Source organism: Apodemus sylvaticus, chromosome 8, assembly GCF_947179515.1.
Source record: "Apodemus sylvaticus chromosome 8, mApoSyl1.1, whole genome shotgun sequence".
Classification (NCBI taxonomy): domain Eukaryota; kingdom Metazoa; phylum Chordata; class Mammalia; order Rodentia; family Muridae; genus Apodemus; species Apodemus sylvaticus.
This window is the reverse complement of record NC_067479.1, coordinates 24,432,362-24,455,631: the sequence shown is the minus strand read 5'-3', so window position 1 is coordinate 24,455,631 and position 23,270 is coordinate 24,432,362. Positions and strand designations below refer to the sequence as shown.

General features: G+C 41.7%; 1 protein-coding gene across 1 annotated transcript in view; it reads right to left on the bottom strand.

The window, feature by feature from the left end:
• Tbc1d4 (TBC1 domain family member 4) overlaps positions 1 to 23,270 on the bottom strand; it is a 187,852-nt gene that overhangs the window by 28,183 nt on the left and 136,399 nt on the right. Inside the window, 3 exon segments of the mRNA XM_052190783.1 lie at positions 548 to 711; positions 16,489 to 16,715; positions 18,310 to 18,384. Coding sequence (XP_052046743.1) covers positions 548 to 711; positions 16,489 to 16,715; positions 18,310 to 18,384 — 466 coding nt within the window.

Below are 23,270 nucleotides of genomic sequence, written 5' to 3'. Positions count from 1 at the left end.
GTGTCTGAGCTATGTGTGTGTGTGAGCTATGTGTGTGAGCTATGTGTGTGTCTGAGCTATGTGGTGTCTGAGCTATGTGTGTGTCTGAGCTATGTGTATGAGCTATGTGTGTGTGTGAGCTATGTGTGTGTGAGCTATGTGTGTGTGTGAGCTATGTGTGTGTCTGAGCTATGTGTGTGTGAGCTATGTGTGTGTGTGAGCTATGTGTGTGTGTGAGCTATGTGTGTGTGTGAGCTATGTGTGTGTGTGAGCTATGTGTGTGTGAGCTATGTGTGTGTGTGAGCTATGTGTGTGTCTGAGCTATGTGTGTGTGAGCTATGTGTGTGTCTGAGCTATGTGTGTGTCTGAGCTATGTGTGTGTGTGAGCTATGTGGTGTCTGAGCTATGTTATGCTGATCACTTTAAACAAGCGGCTGAGAGCACGGCGGAAGCTATTGTCATTCCCCGATTCCCTTAAATATCTATACATTAGGCGTCCTTAGTCCTTCCTTGGTTCCCTAGCCTAAGATGCTCATGAGGAGGAATTCCTGAATGACTGCACACAGACCTTTTTGCTGCTGCATAGCTGAGGGGGACTTGTTCACAGGAGACGCAACCCGGAGGAAAATCCGCTGCCTCCACGAGATTCTGCGAGGAGTGACCGGGGTTCCTCCAGCACTCAGGGACTCGTTGCTGCAGGCGGATGAGGTCCTCTTTCTCCCTTCTCCATCACTGCAGAATGTCAACAAACGTGTAACCGGTAAGGAAGACACACACTTCATAGAGAGATGGGGGCGCAAGCCATTCAAAAATTCTGCCACAGGCAAGCACAAAGCACAGGCAACAGAAAGGAGACAGCAGCGCTCTTGCCTCCCATCCACCACATCTTGGGAAGACTGCAAGCCACAGACAGCCCAGTCACAGAGAGCCAGCTGTTTCTACTCCTTCCTTAGATGGCAACCAGCCCTGGTTCTAATCTGAGGAATATCAGTCCTTATGCATGCGAGGACCGACTGCTTAAGAAATGAGTTTATATACTGCCCAGGAAACAAAACTGATCATTTATCCCAAACACTATAAGCAGTATGTCCAGTGCTCAGAAAGAGCTCTGCTTACAGCTCATTCTAGGTATACTGAAGATTGCTTCAACCCCAAGGATATCCCAAATACAAGGAGAATGGACAACCTGAAGTTTATTGTTAAGTTACATAGAAGTAATTTTAAACAGTGAGCCAGCCAGATACATGCCTTTGATACCAGCATGAGGAAGACAGATGCAGGTGGATTTCTGTAAGTACTGAGCCAACTCGAGCTACACAGTGAGACTCTATCACAAAAAAAAAAATGCAGTTGTCTAGATTTGTATGCACCATGTATGCTGCTGTGCACTGAGATTTCCCATCAGGGAAACAGTGGACAGATACTATCCAACTTAGATAGAGAAACTGATCTAAGATGTCTAGCCTTTGGGTGAGGGCAGGGAGGAGTGTGCCAGCACTGTACCTGGGAGCTCTGTGAGACTCACCTTTAGAAATTCTGGTCTATGCTAAGACTTTTGGTTTTGAAAGAAAAGGCCACTTCTGCAATTCACTCAGCTACGTGTAAAAAAAAGGTCAGCGAGACCTGCTCTGTTTTCAGGTAGACGACCATGCGATGGTGAGAGCAGCTGATGGGAAGGATGTTTTACTTTCTGAAGTTTCATAGTCTTTGATCTGTCCTGGGAGAATGATGAGGTTGGCGATATTGACAGGTGGTGATACCCACAAAAGTCAGCCTTAGCTCAGAAACAATATTCAGCTAGAAAAGCCACTGGCTCTCAGATTGACAATGCTCAGAGATTGACAGTGCTGAGCAACTAATACAAGGAGAAAACTTCAACACCATCCATTACATTTTCACTCACAAGTGTATATCTGCTCTTAAGGTTATCAGGAAACACAGATTCTTCTCTTCTTCTTCTTCTTCTTCTTCTTCTTCTTCTTCTTCTTCTTCTTCTTCTTCTTCTTCTTCTTCTTCTTCCTCTTCCTCCTCCTCCTCCTCCTCCTCCTCCTTCTCCTCCTCTTCCTCCTCCTCCTCCTCTTCCTCCTCCTCCTCTTCTTCCTCTTCCTCCTCCTCTTCTTCCTCTTCCTCCTCCTCTTCTTCCTCCTCCTCCCCCTCTTCTTCCTCCTCTTCTTTCTCCTCTTCTTCCTCCTCCCCCTCTTCTTTCTCTTCTTCCTCTTCTTCTTCCTGCTCCTCCTCCTCTTCTTTACCTTCCTTCTCCCCTCTTTTTCTTCCTTCTCCACCTCCTAATTTTTCTTGTTTTTGTTTTTGTCTTTGAGATGGTCTTGCATGTGGTCCAGAGTGGCCTCAATGTCTTTGTATGTTCAGGGATGACCTTGAACAACTTCTAACCCTTCTGCCTCTACCTCCTGAATCCTGCAGTTACAAGTGTATATTACTATGTTCAGTTCATATGGTGCTGCAGATCAAAATCTAGGGTTTCGTCAATGCTGGATAAGCACTGGTCCACATGTCTCTAGCCTCAAGAACAGTTATTTCTAATCTGGAATATGATCTTAGAAATACTGCTTCTGGATTCACTAAATTAAAAGTGAAAAAGGGTGTAGGTATGAGCTAACTTGAATATTGCAAGCGTCAGGCTGTCTTATGTTAGGACGTAGCTGACTCTCATAGACTCAGGAACCCTTCAGTATGGATCCTGGATGAACTGATAACCCCAATAGTGACCAGTGTTCAAAACTCCCTACAACAGTGCAAAGTTTTGCCTTTATATCATCTTGGGGGAGACACAGTTCAAGCATTTCCCGTTCAGTGGTTTTGGTTCAAATGTTCTTCATCTGTCTTGCTGAATACTCACAGAATATTACCTGTCTTCATCCTGTGATGCTACTTTGCCGGAGTTACTGTTGTTGTCCTTCAAATGCCACGTTTATGCTGTCTTTTATAAAAGCAAAAAGCACCCTGGTGCTTAGGTCACTAAGATACACTTGCAAACTTCACAGCATCTGATTGCAAGCCCCATAATGTGAATGAACTGGCCGATGACATGTTTTCCATCCATTAACTGCCAAAATTCAGTGCCTAAATTGTATACTAAAAATACGGGAAGGAGATGTGTACATAGTAAAATATGGACCCTCTACTCAGAGATAAAGCCTACACTTTATAAAAGCAGTTGGTTGTGGAAATGGTGTGAAGGCTACCCTGCTCCACTTAAGAGGAGAGGAAATGAAACACAATTGGAAGGCAGCTCCTAGGTAAAGGCCTAACCAGGCAGTGAGCATATGCAAGTACAGCAGCTCACTGCCGGGCCAGCAAGTGGTCAGAAGTGTGCACAGTGAACGTGAACGTGGTCATTTAAGGAACTGAGACTGTATGAAACATTGCACACCGATTTTCCTATATCCCGACTTGAGGCACAGGATGAACTGCTGTAGTGGACATAAGGGAAAACTCCTTTTTTGTCTAAAATTTTTAAACATTCTTTTGTTTGTCTTTTTTGCCATAACTACATTAGTTTTCACTTTAACTCCCTTAAATTTAAGATTTAAGGTTTCTGCCTGCACCTGGAACCGACCCTGTGCCATGGCTCTCCATACCCAAATATCTCTGGAAGAGTGCTGGTCTCCCCGGAGTGCCAACACATGTGCACAGGTAAGACCACCACTTCTGTTCAAATTCCTGGCCCAAGAGGACCCACCAGAGTCATCAGGACACAGGAGCCAAGGAACAGCCAGGGAAAGAATCCTTCCGACAGCCAGGGACAGAATCCTTCCGGTTTCCCTCTGCACTGGGAAGCTGACCCTGTGCCACAACTCTCCATACCCAAATTCCTCCCAGAGAAAACTGGTCTCCCAGGAGTTCTGACACAGAGGCTTTCAGGAGGGACAAGCCACAGTCAAAGACAGCAAGACCAGCTAGCACCAAAGATAACAAGATGGCGAAAGGCAAGGGCAAAAATATAAGCAACAGAAACCAAGGCTACTTGACACCATCAGAATCCAGTTCTCCCATCACAGCAAGTCCTGGAAACCCAAACACACTGGGAAAACAAGACTCTGATTTAAAATCACATCTCATGATGATACAGGACTGTAAGAAGGACATAAGTAACTCCCTTAAAGAAATTTAGGAGGATACCAGTAAACAGTTTACAGCCTTTAAAGAGGAAACACAAAAGTCCCTTGAAGAATTACAGGAAAACACAAACAGGTGATGGAATTGAACAAAGCCATCCAGAATCTAAAAATGGAAATAGAAACAATAAAGAAATCACAAAAGAAGACAACCCTGGAAATAGAAAACCTAGGAAAGAGATAAGGAGTCATAGACACAAGCATCACCAACAGAATATAAGCGATAGAAGAGAGAACCTCAGATGCAGAAGATACCATAGAAAACATTGACACAACAGTCAAAGAAAATGCAAAATGCAAAAAACTCCTAACCCAAAACAACCAGGAAATCCAGGACACAATGAGAAAAACCAAACCTAAGGATTATAGGTATAGAAGAAAGTGAACATTCCCAACTTAAAGGGCCAGTAAATATCTTCAACAAAATTATAGAAGAAAACTCCCCTAACCTAGAGAGATGTCCATGAACATACATTAGCTGAAATACCCAACCAAGTGGAAGAAGAACCTGTCAAGACCATATCCAGAGGTTAGTCATGGATTCCCAGTTAATGGATGGGGTCACCCCTATCTCCAATAATTTTAACCCAGAATTGCTCCTGTCTAAAGGAAATACAGAGACAAAGAGTAGAACAGAGACTGAAGGAAAGGCCATCCAGAGACTGCCCCACCTGGGGACCCATCCCATATGCAGCCACCAAACCAGACACTATTGCGGATGCCAAGAAGTCCTTGCTGACAGGATCCTGATGCAGCTGTCTCCTGAGAAGCTCTGCCAGGGCTGGACCAATACAGATGCAGATGCTCACAGCTAAACACTGGACTGAGCCCAGGGACCCCAGTGCAGAAGTTAGGGCAAAAACTGTAGGAGCTGAAGGGGTTGGCAACCTCATAGGAAGAACAACAATATCAACCAACCAGACACCCCAAAGCTCCCGGGGACAAAACCACCAATCAAAGAGTACACAGGGGGTACCCATGGCTTCATCTGAATATGTAGCAGAGGATTGTCTTATCTGGCATCACTAGGATGGCAGCCCCCTGGTCCTGTGGAGGCTTGATGACCCAGGATAGGGGAAGGCAAGGCCACTGAGGCAGGAATGGAGGTGGGGGTCAGGGGGAGCACTCTCATAGAAAAAGGGGGAAGGAAGAGGGGATAGGGGGCTTGCGGAAACTGGGAATGGGGATAATATTTGAGATATAAATAAAGAAATAGACCCCCTTCACAATAGCCACAAACAGTATAAAGTATCTTGGGGTGACTCTTACCAAACATGTGAAAGATCTGTATGACAAGAACTTCAAGACTCTGAAGAAGGAAATGGAAGAAGACCTCAAAAAATGGGAAAACCTCCCATGCTCATGGATCGGTAGAATCAATATAGTTAAAATGGCCATTTTGCCTAAAGCACTATACAGATTCAATGCAATACCCATCAAAATCCCAACTCAATTCTTCACAGAGTTAGAAAGAGCAATTATCAAATTCATCTGGAACAACAAAAAACCCAGGATAGCTAAAACTATTCTCAGCAACAAAAGAAAATCTGGGGGAATCAGTATCCCTGACCTCAAGCAATACTACAGAGCAATAGTGTTAAAAACTGCATGGTATTGGTACAGTGACAGGCAGGAGGATCAATGGAACAGGATTGAAGATCCAGAAATGAACCCACACACCTATGGCCACTTGATCCTCGACAAAGAGGCTGAAAACATCCAATGGAAAAAAGATAGCCTTTTCAACAAATGGTGCTGGTTCAACTGGAGGTCAGCATGCAGAAGAATGCGAATTGATCCATCCTTGTCTCCTTGTACTAAGCTCAAATCCAAATGGATCAAGGACCTCCACATAAAGCCAGACACTCTGAAGCTAATAGAAAAGAAACTGGGGAAGACCCTTGAGGACATCGGTACAGGGAGAAAGTTTCTGAACAGAACACCAATAGCGTATGCTCTAAGAGCAAGAATTGACAAATGGGACCTCATAAGGTTACAGAGTTTCTGTAAGGCAAAGGACACCATCAAGAGGACAGATCGGCAACCAACAAATTGGGAAAAGATCTTCACCAATCCTACATCAGATAGAGGGCTAATATCCAATATATATAAAGAACTCAAGAAGTTAGACTCCAGAAAACCGAACAACCCTATTAAAAAATGGGGTACAGAGTTAAACAAAGAATTCTCACCTGAAGAACTTCGGATGGCGGAGAAGCATCTTAAAAAATGCTCAACTTCATTAGTCATTAGGGAAATGCAAATCAAAACAACCCTAAGATTTCATCTTACACCAGTCAGAATGGCTAAGATTAAAAATTCAGGAGACAGCAGGTGTTGGAGAGGGTGCGGAGAAAGAGGAACACTCCTCCACTGCTGGTGGGGTTGCAAATTGGTACAACCACTCTGGAAAGCAGTCTGGCGGTTCCTCCGAAAACTGGGCACCTCACTTCCAGAAGATCCTGCTATACCACTCCTGGGCATATACCCAGAGGATTCCCCACCATGTAATAAGGATACATGCTCTACTATGTTCATAGCAGCCCTATTTATAATTGCCAGATGCTGGAAAGAACCCAGGTATCCCTCAACAGAAGAGTGGATACAAAAAATGTGGTATATCTACACAATGGAGTACTATTCAGCCATTAGAAACAATGAATTCATGAAATTCTTAGGCAAATGGATGGAGCTAGAGAACATCATACTAAGTGAGGTAACCCAGACTCAAAAGGTGAATCATGGTATGCACTCACTAATAAGTGGTTATTAACCTAGAAAACTGGAATACCCAAAACATAATCCACACATCAAATGAGATACAAGAAGAAAGCAGGAGTGGTCCCTGGTTCTGGAAAGACTCAGTGAAACAGTATTTGGCAAAACCAGAACGGGGAACTGGGAAGGGGTGGGAGGGAGGACAGGGGAAGAGAAGGGGGCTTACGGGACTTTCGGCGAGTGGGGGGGGGCTAGAAAAGGGGAAATCATTTGAAATGTAAATAAATTATATCGAATAAAAATAAATAAATAAAGAAAGAAAGAAATAAAGAAATAACCAATAAAACAAGAAAAAAGAAAAAAAGGATCCAACTCTACTGTTTCTAAGAAACATACTTCACTGGTAGAAAAACTGTCAATTCAGAAGTTAGGTGGACACTGAAAGAAGCTGACAGCAATAATAAAGTGCCTTTAAAATTGAAATTATATACGATAAAGATGGCCACTGCCTACTTAGGAAGGCCACTGCATACTTGATGAATAATTCATCAAGAATATACAATTGTAAATTTTTGTGCACTAAATAGTAGGGCACCTGATTTCATTGGAAAAAAAAAAAACAACACCAAAAACACTAATGATGTAAAAAAAAAAAAAAAAAAGAGGTCCCACTACAATAATAGTAGTCGCTTCAGTGTCCTACCTTTGTCAACAGATAGGTCATTCATAATGAAAACAAATAAGGAAACTTCAGAATTAATCTACACCACAGATGAAATGAACTTTACAGAATAGTCCATCTAACAACTTTGGAACTTTCTCTCAGTCAATAGAGCTTCCTCTAAAACACAACACAACACAGTCTATGCAGCAAGTGCTAACTAATGCAGAAAAGATCTTTCAGTTTCTTCTTCCTGGTCAAACAACAACAACAACAAAACAATACAAAGTTTGAAAATACTGGGGGATTGGGCAATACATTCTATTTAAAATGAAAAATAAAAAGAAAGATTTAGGACAAGCACAACATCACAACTAAACTGCTTGTGGTGTCTACTTTGACAGTGGTGACACTGGGGAAGACAGAACACACACCACATACTGCGCACTGTTCTGAACCTTCCCAAGCATGGCTGCTTTCATCCTTACAGTAGACACACCGGGTGGGTGTTATGATTCCCATTGCAAGTGAGAAACTCTAACTAGAAAAAGGCTAAATAACTGCTCATTTCCTGTGACAATTAGGGATGCAGCCTGAACAGGCAGTCCACAGTCCAGAGAAATGTTAATGACATTTGTATTAGCTCCTACAAAGCTCCAGGAGTCTTCAAAAATAAAGTACTAGTTATCAGTGACTGCATTCCATGTGGGTTCTTTTGTGATTAGGTTACCTTACTTCCAAACATAAAAAAAAATAAAAATAAAAAATAAAATAAAGTACCAGAAGGGATTCACCTATGTAAATGCCTTACTATTTTGCTTTGCAATTCAAGTGATTCAAAAAATGTATATGCTTATTTAAATAAAAGGATAAAGTAAAAATACCTTAACACGGTAGACTACACCTACATGTATGTGTTTTTAAAATAATCAAAGCCATTATATGCATATTTTCTCTTAGTTTCCATATGACCCCCCCCAGGTCACTTCCTTTTGTGATTTGTAATATAAACATGTGCCCTGTAAAGTGCTTCATAGGGTGTAGTCAGGAAAAGTATTCCATGCCAGGGCTCTTCCCGTATCTGAAATTCATGAAATTAAAAATAAATAGGAAGCCAGTACAGCAGGGAGGGCTTGCAATGGAGGCCACTGGCAGGTTGGTCCAGTCTTCGTTACTTCCTGCTACTAAGTTGCAATCAATCAGGAGCCACAGTTTGTGAGGAATCTAGTGGGAAGGGAGACTGTGCACCATTCTGTGTGATGACGACTGAGGCAACAGAGCCAGGGCACTCATAAAACATGGATACAATGTGGTAACTAACACTTCAAGAGGATGGTTTGATATATCCTTGGGGAAGCAGGTATAATCCTGACCTAATGAACTACTGTTATCACTGGGCTTCTGTGGACACAGAATTTTTACTACATGCTTGCTTTAATAAGAATCAATCCACTGGGTACCATATGGAATTAAGGTGTGCTGATGACAATTTTCCTACTAAGGCAGGAGAGATCCACTTTACACTAATATAAATCCTCTTGCCAGATTTACAGCATGTTCCGCTGACCAGCAAACAGTCTCCTGGCTCTACTGCTCCTTCTAGCACCCAATAAAACCAGGGATCATAAAATGCAAACCCATGGCTTCCCACTAGCAAAATGTTCAGCTAAACCATTTTATTGCATCTAAATGTATTGCAAGTCAGACAAATATTGACACTTCACTAATCCAAAAGCAGCTGTTTATCAAACATTGAAAGGTTCCCCCTCCCTGAATGTCTTAAGAAGCCTGCATAGGGCAGCAAGCTAATGTGACCCTAGTTCTTTCCGACATGACCCACAGAACTTGATAATTTACAATTGCTTCAGCAGCACTCAACATCTGTGCAAGTTCTGGCTTTCACCTGGGAAAGCATCTGTCATCCTGTGGAAAATCTTTACTAACTAAGCAGAACCCATATTCCGCCACTCTAGCAGAAATCACTACGGTATCTTGAGTGTGACCAAATGTGAGAGGTTAATCAGTGGAACAATGCACAGGAAAAAAAAAAAGAACAAGAAGAATAAAAAGTTTTGTACTCTAGATTCCACATCCGGAATGCACAGAGTGAAAAATTGTTTTGTACATTGGGTTTAAAATATCTCTCAGTAGGTTCTGTGTTTTTTCATGTCCCTACAATATAAGATAAATAAAACTATTCCTATTAAAAATATACAACCTTTCCCAGAATGAGTCTAATGCCTTGTGGAAACAAACTGTAGGCTACATGATGTTCAAACCCAAAACACGTATTAGACTTCCAACTTCTCTTCTTTTTCTTTTTCTATTTCAGTGCTAGAAGCTAAACTCAGATCCTTGTACATGTTAGGCAACCGGTCTACCACCAGACCTTGTTTCTCTGTTAGGCTTCTGAAATGGGAGAAATAGTCTTTCAATGAGCATCCTACAATACCTGTCCCCGACCCACCAAAAAGAGCCATCAGTTATAACTCTCAGAAGAGTCTCTTTTTATCTTAGCACAGTCACCATATGATTCTCTGAAGATGGCCCATTTTAGCGCAATCCTTAACACTTTTATTGTAAGTACAACGAAGTCAACGTGTCATATTTTGATGGGAAGATGGCATGTGTTGTCAGGAGACTGAGACTGGGCACACAGGCAGAGTCAGGAATGTATGTAAAGCAGGCAGAGAGCGGATGCTTATAGTGACATTGAGCTGCATTGTTCTGGATCACTTCAGAGAAAGAGAGTGATCCTCCAGGAAACGGTAGTGCCACCATCCTTCCTGTCCACAGCCAGGAACTTGGTGCTTTCCTAACTGTGATCAGTGGGATCAGTAATGTCTCACAGGAACCAATATGAGAGTGGTTAGGATGAGGAGAGGCAGACTGTGTCTCTCCCCAGATCTCCCTTCATTGGTGTGCTTCCGCAGGATGCTAAAAACAAAACAAAACAAAACAAAACAAAACAAAAAAACAAAAACAAAAACAAACAAACAAACAAACAAAAAAGCCTCCTCGTATGCACACAAATTCCTCTCTACCAGCTAATTCACTGTCATAATTCACTTTAAATTTCAATTGCCATTTCCTTGGAGACCTGGGCTTTAAAGGAATTTCAGTGCAGAATTGAGTAGAAACAGGACATTAGCTTGCAGTGACATTGTGCATGGCTCTCCGCAATCTCTGATCACACCACAGGGCACATTTTTGTTTCCACACCCCTCAGAGTATGCAAAATGGTAGCATGCACTCAGAGGACAACCAAAACTGTGTCCTTATCTGATGCGGCTAGAAGTTATTAAAGGAAAATGTTTGGAGTGTTAATCACCTTGATTCTGAAGCAGTGTCCTGTCTAGCAACAGGAAAACAGGAATGAGATTAGCACGAGATAACCAGGACTTAAAAAGACATTCCATAAGTCATCAATAAATCACAGGCAAGTTTAATTCAGCAGTGAACCATAGTAAATAATACAAGTGAATAATAAAATAGAAACTATACCACACTTTATCATCATTCCCTTATTCTTTCTCATAAAAAAATTATAGAACAGAAGCAATGAGTATCACCCTATAAAATAAACATTTACTTTGACCAACAAACTTCAATTTAAATAATTTTTAACCATAAGCTTAAAACTTTTAAAGCAACTCCTCACCCACACAAAACCCTGTTGCTGGAATGGAAATGCTGTATTTGGTGAATAAACATTATAAAAACATGAATCAGCAGACAAAGTCATGACTCAACTACCAAGAGAAATAATATTAACCTTTCAAAAATTAAATTTGAACAAAGATATTAATCATAAAAATGCACATATTCCTTTTCAGCTGCAATTTCACATCTGTGCAAACGAATCTATCAGCCAAGGAGCTGTGACATTCAAACGACCTTGGCTCCTTTTTGCTCAGTACCCTAACGTGAATTAACAATTTAGAATAGCGGTTCTGTTCTAAAAAGTAACACTGTCATTAGCCTATATCCTGCTATGTCCTATTCCCGACTTGACTAGGAATATTTAGAGATTCATTTATGCAACTAATAAGATATTAGGCACCCAAGTGACAGGAAAATTATAGCTGATAATATTATATACCTCCCTCCCTCATAATGATGAATAGTTGGAGATAGCATCATAATTGTATGTACAAGATGTTCTCTCTATAAAGAGTGATAATGAGAGATGTAGAGTTCAGAAACCACTGAATTAACACCATTTTCTTAAATGTCATCATTCTTGGGAAAGACATCGATCCTAATGTACTAAGAACAAAGGATGTGGTACAATCGACTCACACATAGACTAGACTGAAGAATCTACATTTGTGCATGGGGAGAGTTTTGTAAATGTATACAGCAAATTCAACAAAATTATTAATTAGTCAAGATAAATAATTCAAGGAAATCCTGTATTTTGTAATTTTCTTCAAATTTGCTATTATTTCAAAATAGAAATATATATTCTTGTCAAGATTGTAAGGGGTATGTTTATGTCCAAGCAGCTTATTAGTCGAATAAACCTAAGAACATACACTTTGTCCAATACTTTTGTTCCGAAGCCATCCATCAATGATACATGTGCATGTACAACTGAAAATATATACAATAACTGTCATAACAGCCCTCTAAGAAACCAAAATCCTATAACCCCTTGTCCATGTATAAGAGCATAGATGCATGGGTTGTGATATATGAGATATATTAGGATACCACATAGCAATAGAAATAAATACACTGCAGACACCTACAGCCAGGAATGAATCTCACAAAGCAATGTCCACAGAAGGCAAATGCAGAAATAACGTATGCTGCCTCATCCCATCGACAGTGCATTCCCAAGCAGTAAACTCAGCTCTGCTGTGTGAGGTCAGAAGGCAGTAATGTCCTAGGAAATGACAGATGCCACCACACTTCTAGCACGCTTCCACTGTGGACAGCTTAGTGTTGACATGATGGCATTCTCTCCTTGGTGACCCACTGAGCTGTGCACTTAGAGTTGGGGTGCTTTCTGGTCAAAATGGTTTTGGATGTTGTTTTACCCAAACTGTACTTCAGGCCTGATGAGTCTACTATTAAAAGAGTTGTATGGGGAAGGGGGGGGGGGGGCTTGGCTCTCTAATTTTTAGAATCTGTCACAATTGAAAAAGCATCCAAAAGTACTTATAATCTTCAATGATCTGAACATTGAGGACTTTTCTACACGTTCAAAGGCAACCTGCAAATGGCACAGGGACCCAACAGTGGAATTTGCCAACCCCAAACTCATGTATTCACATCCACCTTCTCACTTCAATACCCTCCCATTAGCATGACGGATGGGGGGCTATGGGAAACAATCATCAAAAATAAAACACAAATAAGCCTGAATCCCTGAAGACAAATGATCACCGTCACACTGAACAACAGAAGCAACAGCTACGTATTAATGACAACCTCTGAAATAGTCTATGATTCACATCCGGTCTCTGCTGCCCCCTCAGCTTCTTAATGCCTATGTCTAACTGTCGTTTTGGGGAAAGGCAGTTCCCTACTTAAGGAAGGAAGCTAGGGTTCTCCCTATATGCTTACCTCAACTATGTTAAGCCATTTGAATGATGTATTTCTGTGAGAGGACAGTGCTACAGATACCTTGATGGTGGAAACTCTTGGTTCTCTAAACTCACAGAATCTATAATATAACATAACATAACATAATATAACATAATATAATATAAGCTATATTATGCAAGCTTCTTTAGAAACTTTTCTCACAATATTCCCTCCTGAAAGCTCTTTGTCCTAGGAAATGGTGGCCTTCTGTCACCAGAAATTCTGTTTGAACACAATGTACTAATTCAAAAGGAAATTTCACATGTCTGTGAGTGGGCACATATGGACAAAGGATACTCAGAAATAACTCAGGATGTATCAAATCTAAGCATTTAATGAGGCCTATCTACTTATATGCTGGCTTTCAGATGTTTGTACATCTACAAGAAAAGAAAACAAAAGACTATTCCATGGCACACATGCTGGCTGGCAATATCCAATTCTCTACTTGACTACAAGAATCTCCAGCCATGAAACAACTGGAAACATCCCACATGTCCCTCAGCAGGAAAGCAGATAAACGATGCTAAAAAGCAGAATACTAGACAGTAATAAAAAAGGAATGAGTTAATCTAGACACAAAAAGAGTAAGGAGATTGGGATTGTTAAGCCAACAGCAGTCCCTTGGAGGAATCCTATCATTGTCCATAAACTGACAATACTCCACTTAGCAGGTATAGAACCAATATAATCTCGACTTACAGAGAGGCAGTTCTCTAAAGCCCACTGTTTCTAGTTTTGGAAAAGGGCATGCAATGAGAGTTATGTAAATTTTCTAGGGAAAAAAAAACAGGAAGAAAAGCTGCAGGTTCAGATCTCTCCCGTGTTCTGAGAGCACCCACTGACATTCTCCTGAGCCCATTGTAGAGCATACAGTGAGACTCAAACATGTAAACCTGGTCATTGAGAAAAACCAAAATAATACCTACGGGATATCCCACAAACTTACAAATAAAGAGATACTGCACCCATCCTGTTCCCAAGCTGCTTTAGTCAGTGGCTCTGTGGTGCCAAAAATACAGCCAGTGTGAAAAGCTTTCTTGCTACACAATGACACCAGGTCTTGTTTCCAACAACACGAGGTTTAGATTCTGGGACGGTGGCGAAGAAGGGCATTTCATAGATCAAAAACTTAATTCAAAAACACATAATCACATCACCAGAAGAAAGCTTTGTAAGTGCACGTTCTAATCATTTATTCTTAATAAAATTAATGAGAATTCAAGTCAACACATTAGAAGCAGGTTAGAACAAGCACGCAGAAGCACAAGTCTCACTCTGAAATGAACCAGCCTCCCTTTTTTTTTTTTTTTTTTTTTTTAGTAACATTATCAATGTATCACCAGAGCAAAATGGCGCTTGGCGGACAGCACACCGGTCTCACCTGATTTCATTTTCATACTGTGGGGACAGTCTACCTGAATTCTGGTAAAAGCTTTTCAGGAAAGAGGGAGCAGTGAAGGAGGGGGCAGAGAAGGATGTGTGAAGGCTTGGAAGGCTGGAGGAAGAATTACTCTCCTTGTACATGCGCCGGGCTGACGGGAGAATGCTACAGAAAACACAGCAGATTTCTCTTACAATCTATATTTCAGCGAAACCGTCACTTACTAAGAAAAAGCACATAAACAGGTTCTTGCTATTAGTTTACTCTTTCCTTGAAGGGCCGTGAGCTGGAGTTTGCACGAAACTTACAGAGAAGGGTATGCAGTCTGCTGCTGGGGGCTAAGCTGAAGTTTCACCCTCTCACAAGCTGCATCTTAACACTTTGGGAACCAAAGGTGTGTTTACATGCAGAAGAGGCGTCAAGGGTCGGGGTAGGAAAACACAAATAGTTTCTGGAAGACAGCTTCCTGAAGATAAACTGACGATGAATAATACAAATAATAACTACTCTAAGGATACAAACCACTTCTACATATGGGTGAAGGGCAGATTTGGCAGATGTCAGTCTCCATACACAGTATCTCTGACTTATCGAACATTATATTCGTGTTATCTCCTATGTAGACCTGAGGCACTGTTAATCCAAAGCCCTAAACCTCTCACATGGTTCTGTTAACAAACCAGGGGGTTTCAGTACAGAAGGCATCTAAATAGCATAAAATGACACCTTTTTATTCCGACAATGATCAAAATTATTTGAATGTATATGATACGACTTTTGGAAAAATCGGGAAAGAATTGTAAGAGACACCATTTGTCTTTCAAACTGACTGATGCCTTTTATTCTTGATTTACTGTCTCAGGTAAAAATCAATAGAGTGATTATTTATAAAATTTTGGGTTGCTTATGAACCACTTAATCTCCACATACACACAGGTTCTGAAGTCAATTCATTGCTTTAATTTTCTTTTTTTCTTTTTGGTAACCTACGTGTTTTATAATCTACTTGGATTTTAGAATTCAAATCAATCAGAAAACAGCAATGAAAGCTGTATTATGAGAGGAAAACATGATAAAAACAACAGGAGAGTAATTCTGATAACCCTTCATAGTAAAACTGGCCTTTTTATATGGTGTTTTGTTTTCCAGTAGTTTTATTTATGTCTCTGACTAACATGAGTAGTCAACCCTACTGTCCACATGAAAGACATGGGGAGAAAAGAGGGTAAAAAAATAGCTCCAAAACATGAATCTGAGCTATATATGTATTTCATAGATATGGTTTTAGATAAAATGATAAAAATGTGCGGTGATTTTCATATGTAGCTTTAATTTACTGTGTAGTTAAAAAAACAAACAAACAGCCAAATGTTGTCACCTGTGTGAAGGAAATCAGACATCTGCCTTAACCTGGTATATGTGACCTCAGGCTGACTAGAAGCTCTAGGCTGGACACTGATGTTAGTGGACTCCCTCTGAGACAGCACTGAAGAGACAGGATGTAATATGGGCCTTTTTTTTTTTTTTTTTTTTTTTTTTTTTGGTTTTTTTGGATTTGGCTTTTTTGAGACAGGGTTTCTCTGTGTAGCCCTGGCTGTCCTGGAACTCACTCTGTACACCAGGCTGGCCTCGAACTCAGAAATCCACCTGCCTCTGCCTCCCAGAGTGCTGGGATTACAGGCGTGCGCCACCACCGCCCGGCCCGGGCCTTTTTTTTTTTTTAAGGCAAAACAATCGAATGTCATGTTTTCTCTGTTATTTCTGGGGCAAAAAAAAAAAAAAAGAAAGAAAGAAAAGAATAGAAAGTTTCCATTTGAAATGTTAGAACTTTCTCAGGGAATATCTTAACCTCACCCATCTTCCCTGAGAGAAGTGCACCCCATACTTTTCCGCTCCTTCTGAACCCCTAACATCTGGTTATAGAGTGAAACGCAATCCACACTGACTCCAACGTGACCCAAACAGAATGACACTCAACTGCGCTGCCCCACAGTCGGGGACAGGCTAGGGCCTACCTGCATTGCTCGCTGGAGCTCTGCCTCAGGAGAGGGGACCGCAGGCCGTGGGCCTTCCCATCTTGCAAGTTCAGCTTCCTCCTCGAACTTGAAGGTGGATGGCTGAACGTGTGAGCCCGTCTTCGAAACTGTGGCGAGTCGGAATCCTCCTCGGGGAAGGCGTGCCAGGCAGAGGACAGCGGAGAGGCTGGCGGTGTCCCAGGAGGAGAGTCCCCTGGCGAGAAGTCCTACAACAGAAACCAACCACTGGGAAGGTGTGTGCGGCCACCAGGCTCCCTACAGACACCAGTCACTGGGGCTGAGCTGTGAAAGGGGACCTGTCTTCTTCCTGACTCATGACAAAACTGCCTTGTTTTTCTTTTTACTCAACCCTGGTGAAGACTAATCTGTTTCACCACAACCCACTGCTGTTGATAAGCAGGTGTCACAGAGCATCCGAAAAGATGGTCAGGAAAGCAAGAAGGCTGATAAGAAAAGGTACCCTTCCCCCGAGGGCTGCGGTAAAATGCCAGGGCTCCTATAGCCTTCCCATGGTTGCCACAGAGATGAGAAGAGGCCAGGACCGAAAGAGGGCGGAGCCCCGTTCAGGGATCTCCTAAGTTCTGTGACCCATGGCTCTGTATGTCTGTCCAGTAATGTCAAAACAGTGTCACAGCGCCTCGGTGCCTGGGGCTCAGTGCAAAGCCTTTGGAAAATTAAATTAAAGCCTGTGAACTATCTTCCTCCACTCTGGATATTTCTGTCCCGTAGCATGAACCCTGTCTTTCAAAAGACATGAAAAACAGGAAATGAACCAGAGGGAGCCCTCTGGAATGCCTCTCCCATCCGGTGAAGAGACAACATAAATCTTTCGATCCAGTCAGGTATGCTACTTAAATGAGCACCACAGAGAAAGTGTCTGTCCCGATGAGCTGGGCTACAGAGAGCAGACACGCACCAACTAGGTCTCTGGTGACAGCAAAAGTTTAATTAAAAAAATATATGTTTTCCTAGGACAACAAAGTTTGGTAGTGCCCCAAGTTGCATATTATAGAAAACAGGAAACAGGAAACCCACAATAGGGCTGTCTGTGAGACAGACGATGATGTTGCAGCTGAAATAGAAGGAAAAACAAAAAGGAGGAAAAGAAGTAACATGGAAAAACAATAACAACAAGTAGGGGGGCTCACATGCATGCACTCGCGTGCGTGTGCGTGCATGTGTGTGTGTGTGTGTGTGTGTGTGTGTGTGTGCATCTGTGTCTGTGCAGGTGCCTTCTATGTGTGTGTTTGTGTCTTGTGTGACTGTGCAGGTGCCTTCTGTGTGTGTGTGTGTCTTGTGTGTCTGTGTGAGTGCCTTGTGTGTGTGCTTGTGTCTTGTGTGTCTCTGTGTGTGCCTTGTCTGGGTCTGCATGTCTGTATCTGTGTATGTGTTTGTATGTCTGTGTATATGTGTCTTTGTGCGTTGTGTGTCTACATGTGTGTTGTGTGGGTGTGTGCATGTGTGTGTATGTGGTGTGTGTGTGTGTGTGTGTGTTTCAGGTGGTTCAGTTTCGTTGACTTTAAACCAACAGTTGCTCAAATACAATATGCAAACTCTCTGTAGTGTAAAGCAAAAGCACAGAGTTAGCCAATGAAGGGTATACCGTGTTCCAACAGGAGGGAGCTTATCTGGATAAAAATAAGTCTTCTCACTTAAAACAACAGAGCACCCAATATTTATTTATTGAAAGATTAAAAAAAAACCCTCATCACAACATTACAAAATAATTAGGCATGCATGTTTTACCATGGCTTTGGCTAAGAGCAGTGTTTGGTAAACCAGAGAGCCATGACTAGATACCTTCTCTGAGGCAAGACTGTTGGACCGGTCAAAGCTGTCCACACTTCCGAGCCGCCCTCTCATTCTGTTCGCTCCCTGTGTGAAGAGCACAGACAAGGTCGTTAGGAATGCAGCTTGCAGTTGTGCAGTGACCAAGTCAGTCAACAGATTCTCCAGCGCAGGAGTGAGGATTGAAAAGAAAGAGACAATAAAACAAAACTGCGGTATGACCCCAGTCAATTCTGAGACTGAAGGGCAGGTTTAGTAATTCTCAATCCATTTTTATACCCATTTAATTACATGCAGGAATTAAGATCCATAGTAGTACAATAAGGACAAGCAAGACAGTAAACACAAAATTGTCAAGGCAGTAAGCAAAGTCCCACATTCAGGGACAGTTGCTTCCAAGGGTGTGTAAAGATGACCAAACTACCTGAGCCTACTTCCTTGTCCAAGCCCAGAATCTTGCCTGAAGCTTGCTTCTGCCGTAACCTACTTCCTTATTATGCCCTAATGTCAGATTCCTGCTTGAGCCCTTGTCCCTGGTCAATGTCAGGCTACTGCCAGGCAGCACGACACCCCAATAAGGCTCTCCACACTCCAGGAAAATCCCAGAAGACAATTCATAGTTTTCACCCCACCTAAGCATTAAGCTAAGCCCCTCCGTTCATCCGAACCAGCCAGCTACAGTAACAGTCACCAGAGTGCAGTGCATGCACATCTTCCAAACTGCCACAGCTCCTTCCTCAGCTGCAGGACAACTACAAAGATTCCCCAAGCTTCAGGGCATATTCCCGTGTCAGCCTTAAGGGTTTCTCATCCACAAGATCAGCAAGAGTGCTGCTAGGTCTTCCCTCACAGAGATAAATGCAAATGGGGACAGGACATTAAGACACCAAGCAAGCGACACGCACCTTCCTCACAGTGTGTTATAGACATCACAATTCACATTACAGGAATGTAATAAATGTGAAAACAGAATACAATGTAATCACAGTCCTTGAGGGGCTGAGGCAGAAGGATCACACGCTCCACATATGAAACCAGCATGAACTTCAGAGTGAGTTCAAGACCAGCCTGAACAAGTCTTTTGTCAAAATCCTGAGTACTGGCTAAACCTGTACAGAAAGCAGAGTTCTGACCTTCATCGTCTCAAAAAGGCCTCCTAAAATTTACTAGTTTTACTTTATTCATCATCCCATGACAATAAATCAATTCACTTTACAAGCTTATATGTCAGTCAATGTCACTGTTGATAACTGGCTCTTGGTAGACATCTCAACACAACCTTAAACACATGACATAGCAAAAACCTAAGCCAAGGAAAGGAAAGAAAACCCACAAAAGTTGGTTGAGAAGCACATCATGCACAAGGTCTTAAGAGGTGACATTAAAGACATGGAAAGCTTCTAAAAGGAGAGACGAGAAATGCAATCAGGTACGGAGCAGCACCTCTGCAAAGAGATACACGACCTTTCACAGTATTTACTGCTTTTAATCTGCCCTCATATACATTAATAATGTGTGTGTGTGTGTGTGTGTGTGTGTGTGTGTGTGTGTGTGTGTGTATCTGTATGAGTTTAATTTGGGGTGTTGGAGAAGGAATTAAATTTTATTTTAATATTTAATCGAAGTAATACCTGTACAAAGTTCCAAAACTCAAGTTTTGTTAGTCAGTCTTATACTGCAAAGTTTTATTATCATTTTCTTCTCCCACACTTTGAACTACACCCCCAAAAGCGAGAGTCTTGAGATGATTGACACCAGCGGTTCTCAGCCTTCCAGATGCTACATCTCTTTGATAAAGTTCCTCATGTTGTAGGAACCCCCAACCACAAAAGGTTTGTGTCACTACTTCAGAGCTGTAATTGTATTACTATTATGAGTCACAATGTAAATATCTGACACACAGTATAGCTGACATGTGACTCCCCCAAAGGGGTTGTAAACCCCCACGCCTGTTGAGAAGCACTGATTTGTACTGACGACACTTCCAGTATTCCACTCATGGTATCATTCCTTAGTCTTTCTGGTTCAGACATGAACTGGAAGATCAAGTAAGTATTCTTGCTTGTTTTAACACACATTCTTTACCCCTCCCCCTCTCCCTTCTCCTCCCCTCCCCATTACCTCTCCTCCCCTCTTTCTTTCTTCCTCCCTCAACATTTTATCACCAGTTAAATCTGAGTTTTCTACTTTATCTATACTGCCTTTGTAAAGGACTGTTTGTGGTTAGCTACAGAGCTACCGAAACTTCACAGGACTGCATCTTGTCTCTTGTCTCTCTTCCTTTCTCCAGGTGTTAATGACCTCTTATTCGGTAACCAGGAATTTCTCCTCATATGGTCAAACATCACATGACCCACTGATGACAGTCTTCATCTTCGAACTCGGTACTGAGAACGTTGTCCTCCTGACCCGATCTGGATTCAATCTATAGAGCTTCCCGGTAGCCTCTACACCATCAGCATAAACGTTTCCTTTGAAGTCCCTGGCATGAGAATCCCATCTTCCTCTTTTTCAGTGTTCTTCCTCATTTTGGGGGTTGCGTTCACCAGGTACTTTCTGAGACAGAGGAGGCTGGGATGGCATTCGTCTTGATTTACATAGCTGCAAATGTCCCTGTTCCGTGCTTACACTTCATTAATAGTTCACTTGGATGTTTGAAAAGTTTCCCTCCTCATCGCTGACCCTTGGGCAGCGTCCTTTGTTCAGAAGTCTGAAGGCTTTGTGACTCTATGGCTCCTGTGGACATGGCGCTGTTTCCCCTTTCAAGCAACATTCTGAAACTTCACAACGACGCACCTTGCTACAGATTTTATCCAGTTGCTCTAATGTGCATTTTCTAAGTCTATTAGCTCTAGGAAGACATGCTCATTAGCCCTAACATATTTTCTTTAATTATTTATTTGAAAACCCGTGCTGTGTCTTTTGGGAGCTTTTTCCCTTGGGGTCTTCCCCCAGAACATATCCCTTCAATTTTTACACTGTTCCATTTTCCCATTGAGTTGTTCGGTTCTGTTTTCCAGATGATTTCCATTTCTATCCTTCTACTGAACTTTTCCTTTGTTGCTACTACGGACAATCTTAAGAGCTCTTCCGTATAATTGTTTCATACTTATAGTAGCCTATCTTGCTTTGCAAAGTAAATTATTCTTATTCATGATCAGTATATATATATATGTATATGTATATGTATATATATATATATATATATATATATATATATATGTGTGTGTGTGTGTGTGTGTGTGTGTTTTAGATCTCCATAGGCTCCTTAGAGAATAACAACTATATCAACAATAAAAGTCACAGCTACAGGTTATGAGCCACAAGGCGGTATTTCACACTGCACGAGAATTCTGGTAGATTAATGTGGCCAAGGCAGCTTCCTAGCTGGCAAAGCACAGCAGCAATGCAAGCACGGGAAGCACAATTAAGAGTAAAAGCAATATACAGCAAACCGGTAGCCAGCATCAAAGTAAATGGAGAGAAACTTGAAGCAATCCCACTGAAATCAGGGACCAGACAAGGCTGCCCCCTTTCTCCTTATCTTTTCAATATTGTACTTGAGGTACTAGCTCGGGCAATTCGACAACATAAGGAGGTCAAAGGGATACAAATTGGAAAGGAAGAAGTCAAACTATCATTATTTGTAGACGACATGATCGTCTACCTAAGTGACCCAAAGAACTCCACTAGAGAGCTCCTACAGCTGATAAACAACTTCAGCAAAGTGGCAGGTTATAAAATCAACTCAAGCAAATCAGTGGCCTTCCTATACTCAAACGATAAGCAGGCTGAGAAAGAAATTAGGGAAATGACCCCCTTCACAATAGCCACAAACAGTATAAAGTATCTTGGGGTGACTCTTACCAAACATGTGAAAGATCTGTATGACAAGAACTTCAAGACTCTGAAGAATGAAATGGAAGAAGACCTCAAAAAATGGGAAAACCTCCCATGCTCATGGATCGGTAGAATCAATATAGTTAAAATGGCCATTTTGCCTAAAGCACTATACAGATTCAATGCAATACCCATCAAAATCCCAACTCAATTCTTCACAGAGTTAGAAAGAGCAATTATCAAATTCATCTGGAACAACAAAAAACCCAGGATAGCTAAAACTATTCTCAGCAACAAAAGAAAATCTGGGGGAATCAGTATCCCTGACCTCAAGCAATACTACAGAGCAATAGTGTTAAAAACTGCATGGTATTGGTACAGTGACAGGCAGGAGGATCAATGAAACAGGATTGAAGATCCAGAAATGAACCCACACACCTATGGCCACTTGATCCTCGACAAAGAGGCTGAAAACATCCAATGGAAAAAAGATAGCCTTTTCAACAAATGGTGCTGGTTCAACTGGAGGTCAGCATGCAGAAGAATGCGAATTGATCCATCCTTGTCTCCTTGTACTAAGCTCAAATCCAAATGGATCAAGGACCTCCACATAAAGCCAGACATTCTGAAGCTAATAGAAAAGAACCTGGTGAAGACCCTTGAGGACATCGGTACAGGGAGAAAGTTTCTGAACAGAACACCAATAGCGTATGCTCTAAGAGCAAGAATTGACAAATGGGACCTCATAAAATTACAAAGTTTCTGTAAGGCAAAAGACACCATCAAGAGGACAAATCGGCAACCAACAAATTGGGAAAAGATCTTCACCAATCCTACATCAGATAGAGGGCTAATATCCAATATATATAAAGAACTCAAGAAGTTAGACTCCAGAAAACCAAACAACCCTATTAAAAAATGGGGTACAGAGTTAAACAAAGAATTCTCACCTGAAGAACTTCGGATGGCGGAGAAGCATCTTAAAAAATGCTCAACTTCATTAGTCATTAGGGAAATGCAAATCAAAACAACCCTAAGATTTCATCTTACACCAGTCAGAATGGCTAAGATTAAAAATTCAGGAGACAGCAGGTGTTGGAGAGGGTGTGGAGAAAGAGGAACACTCCTCCACT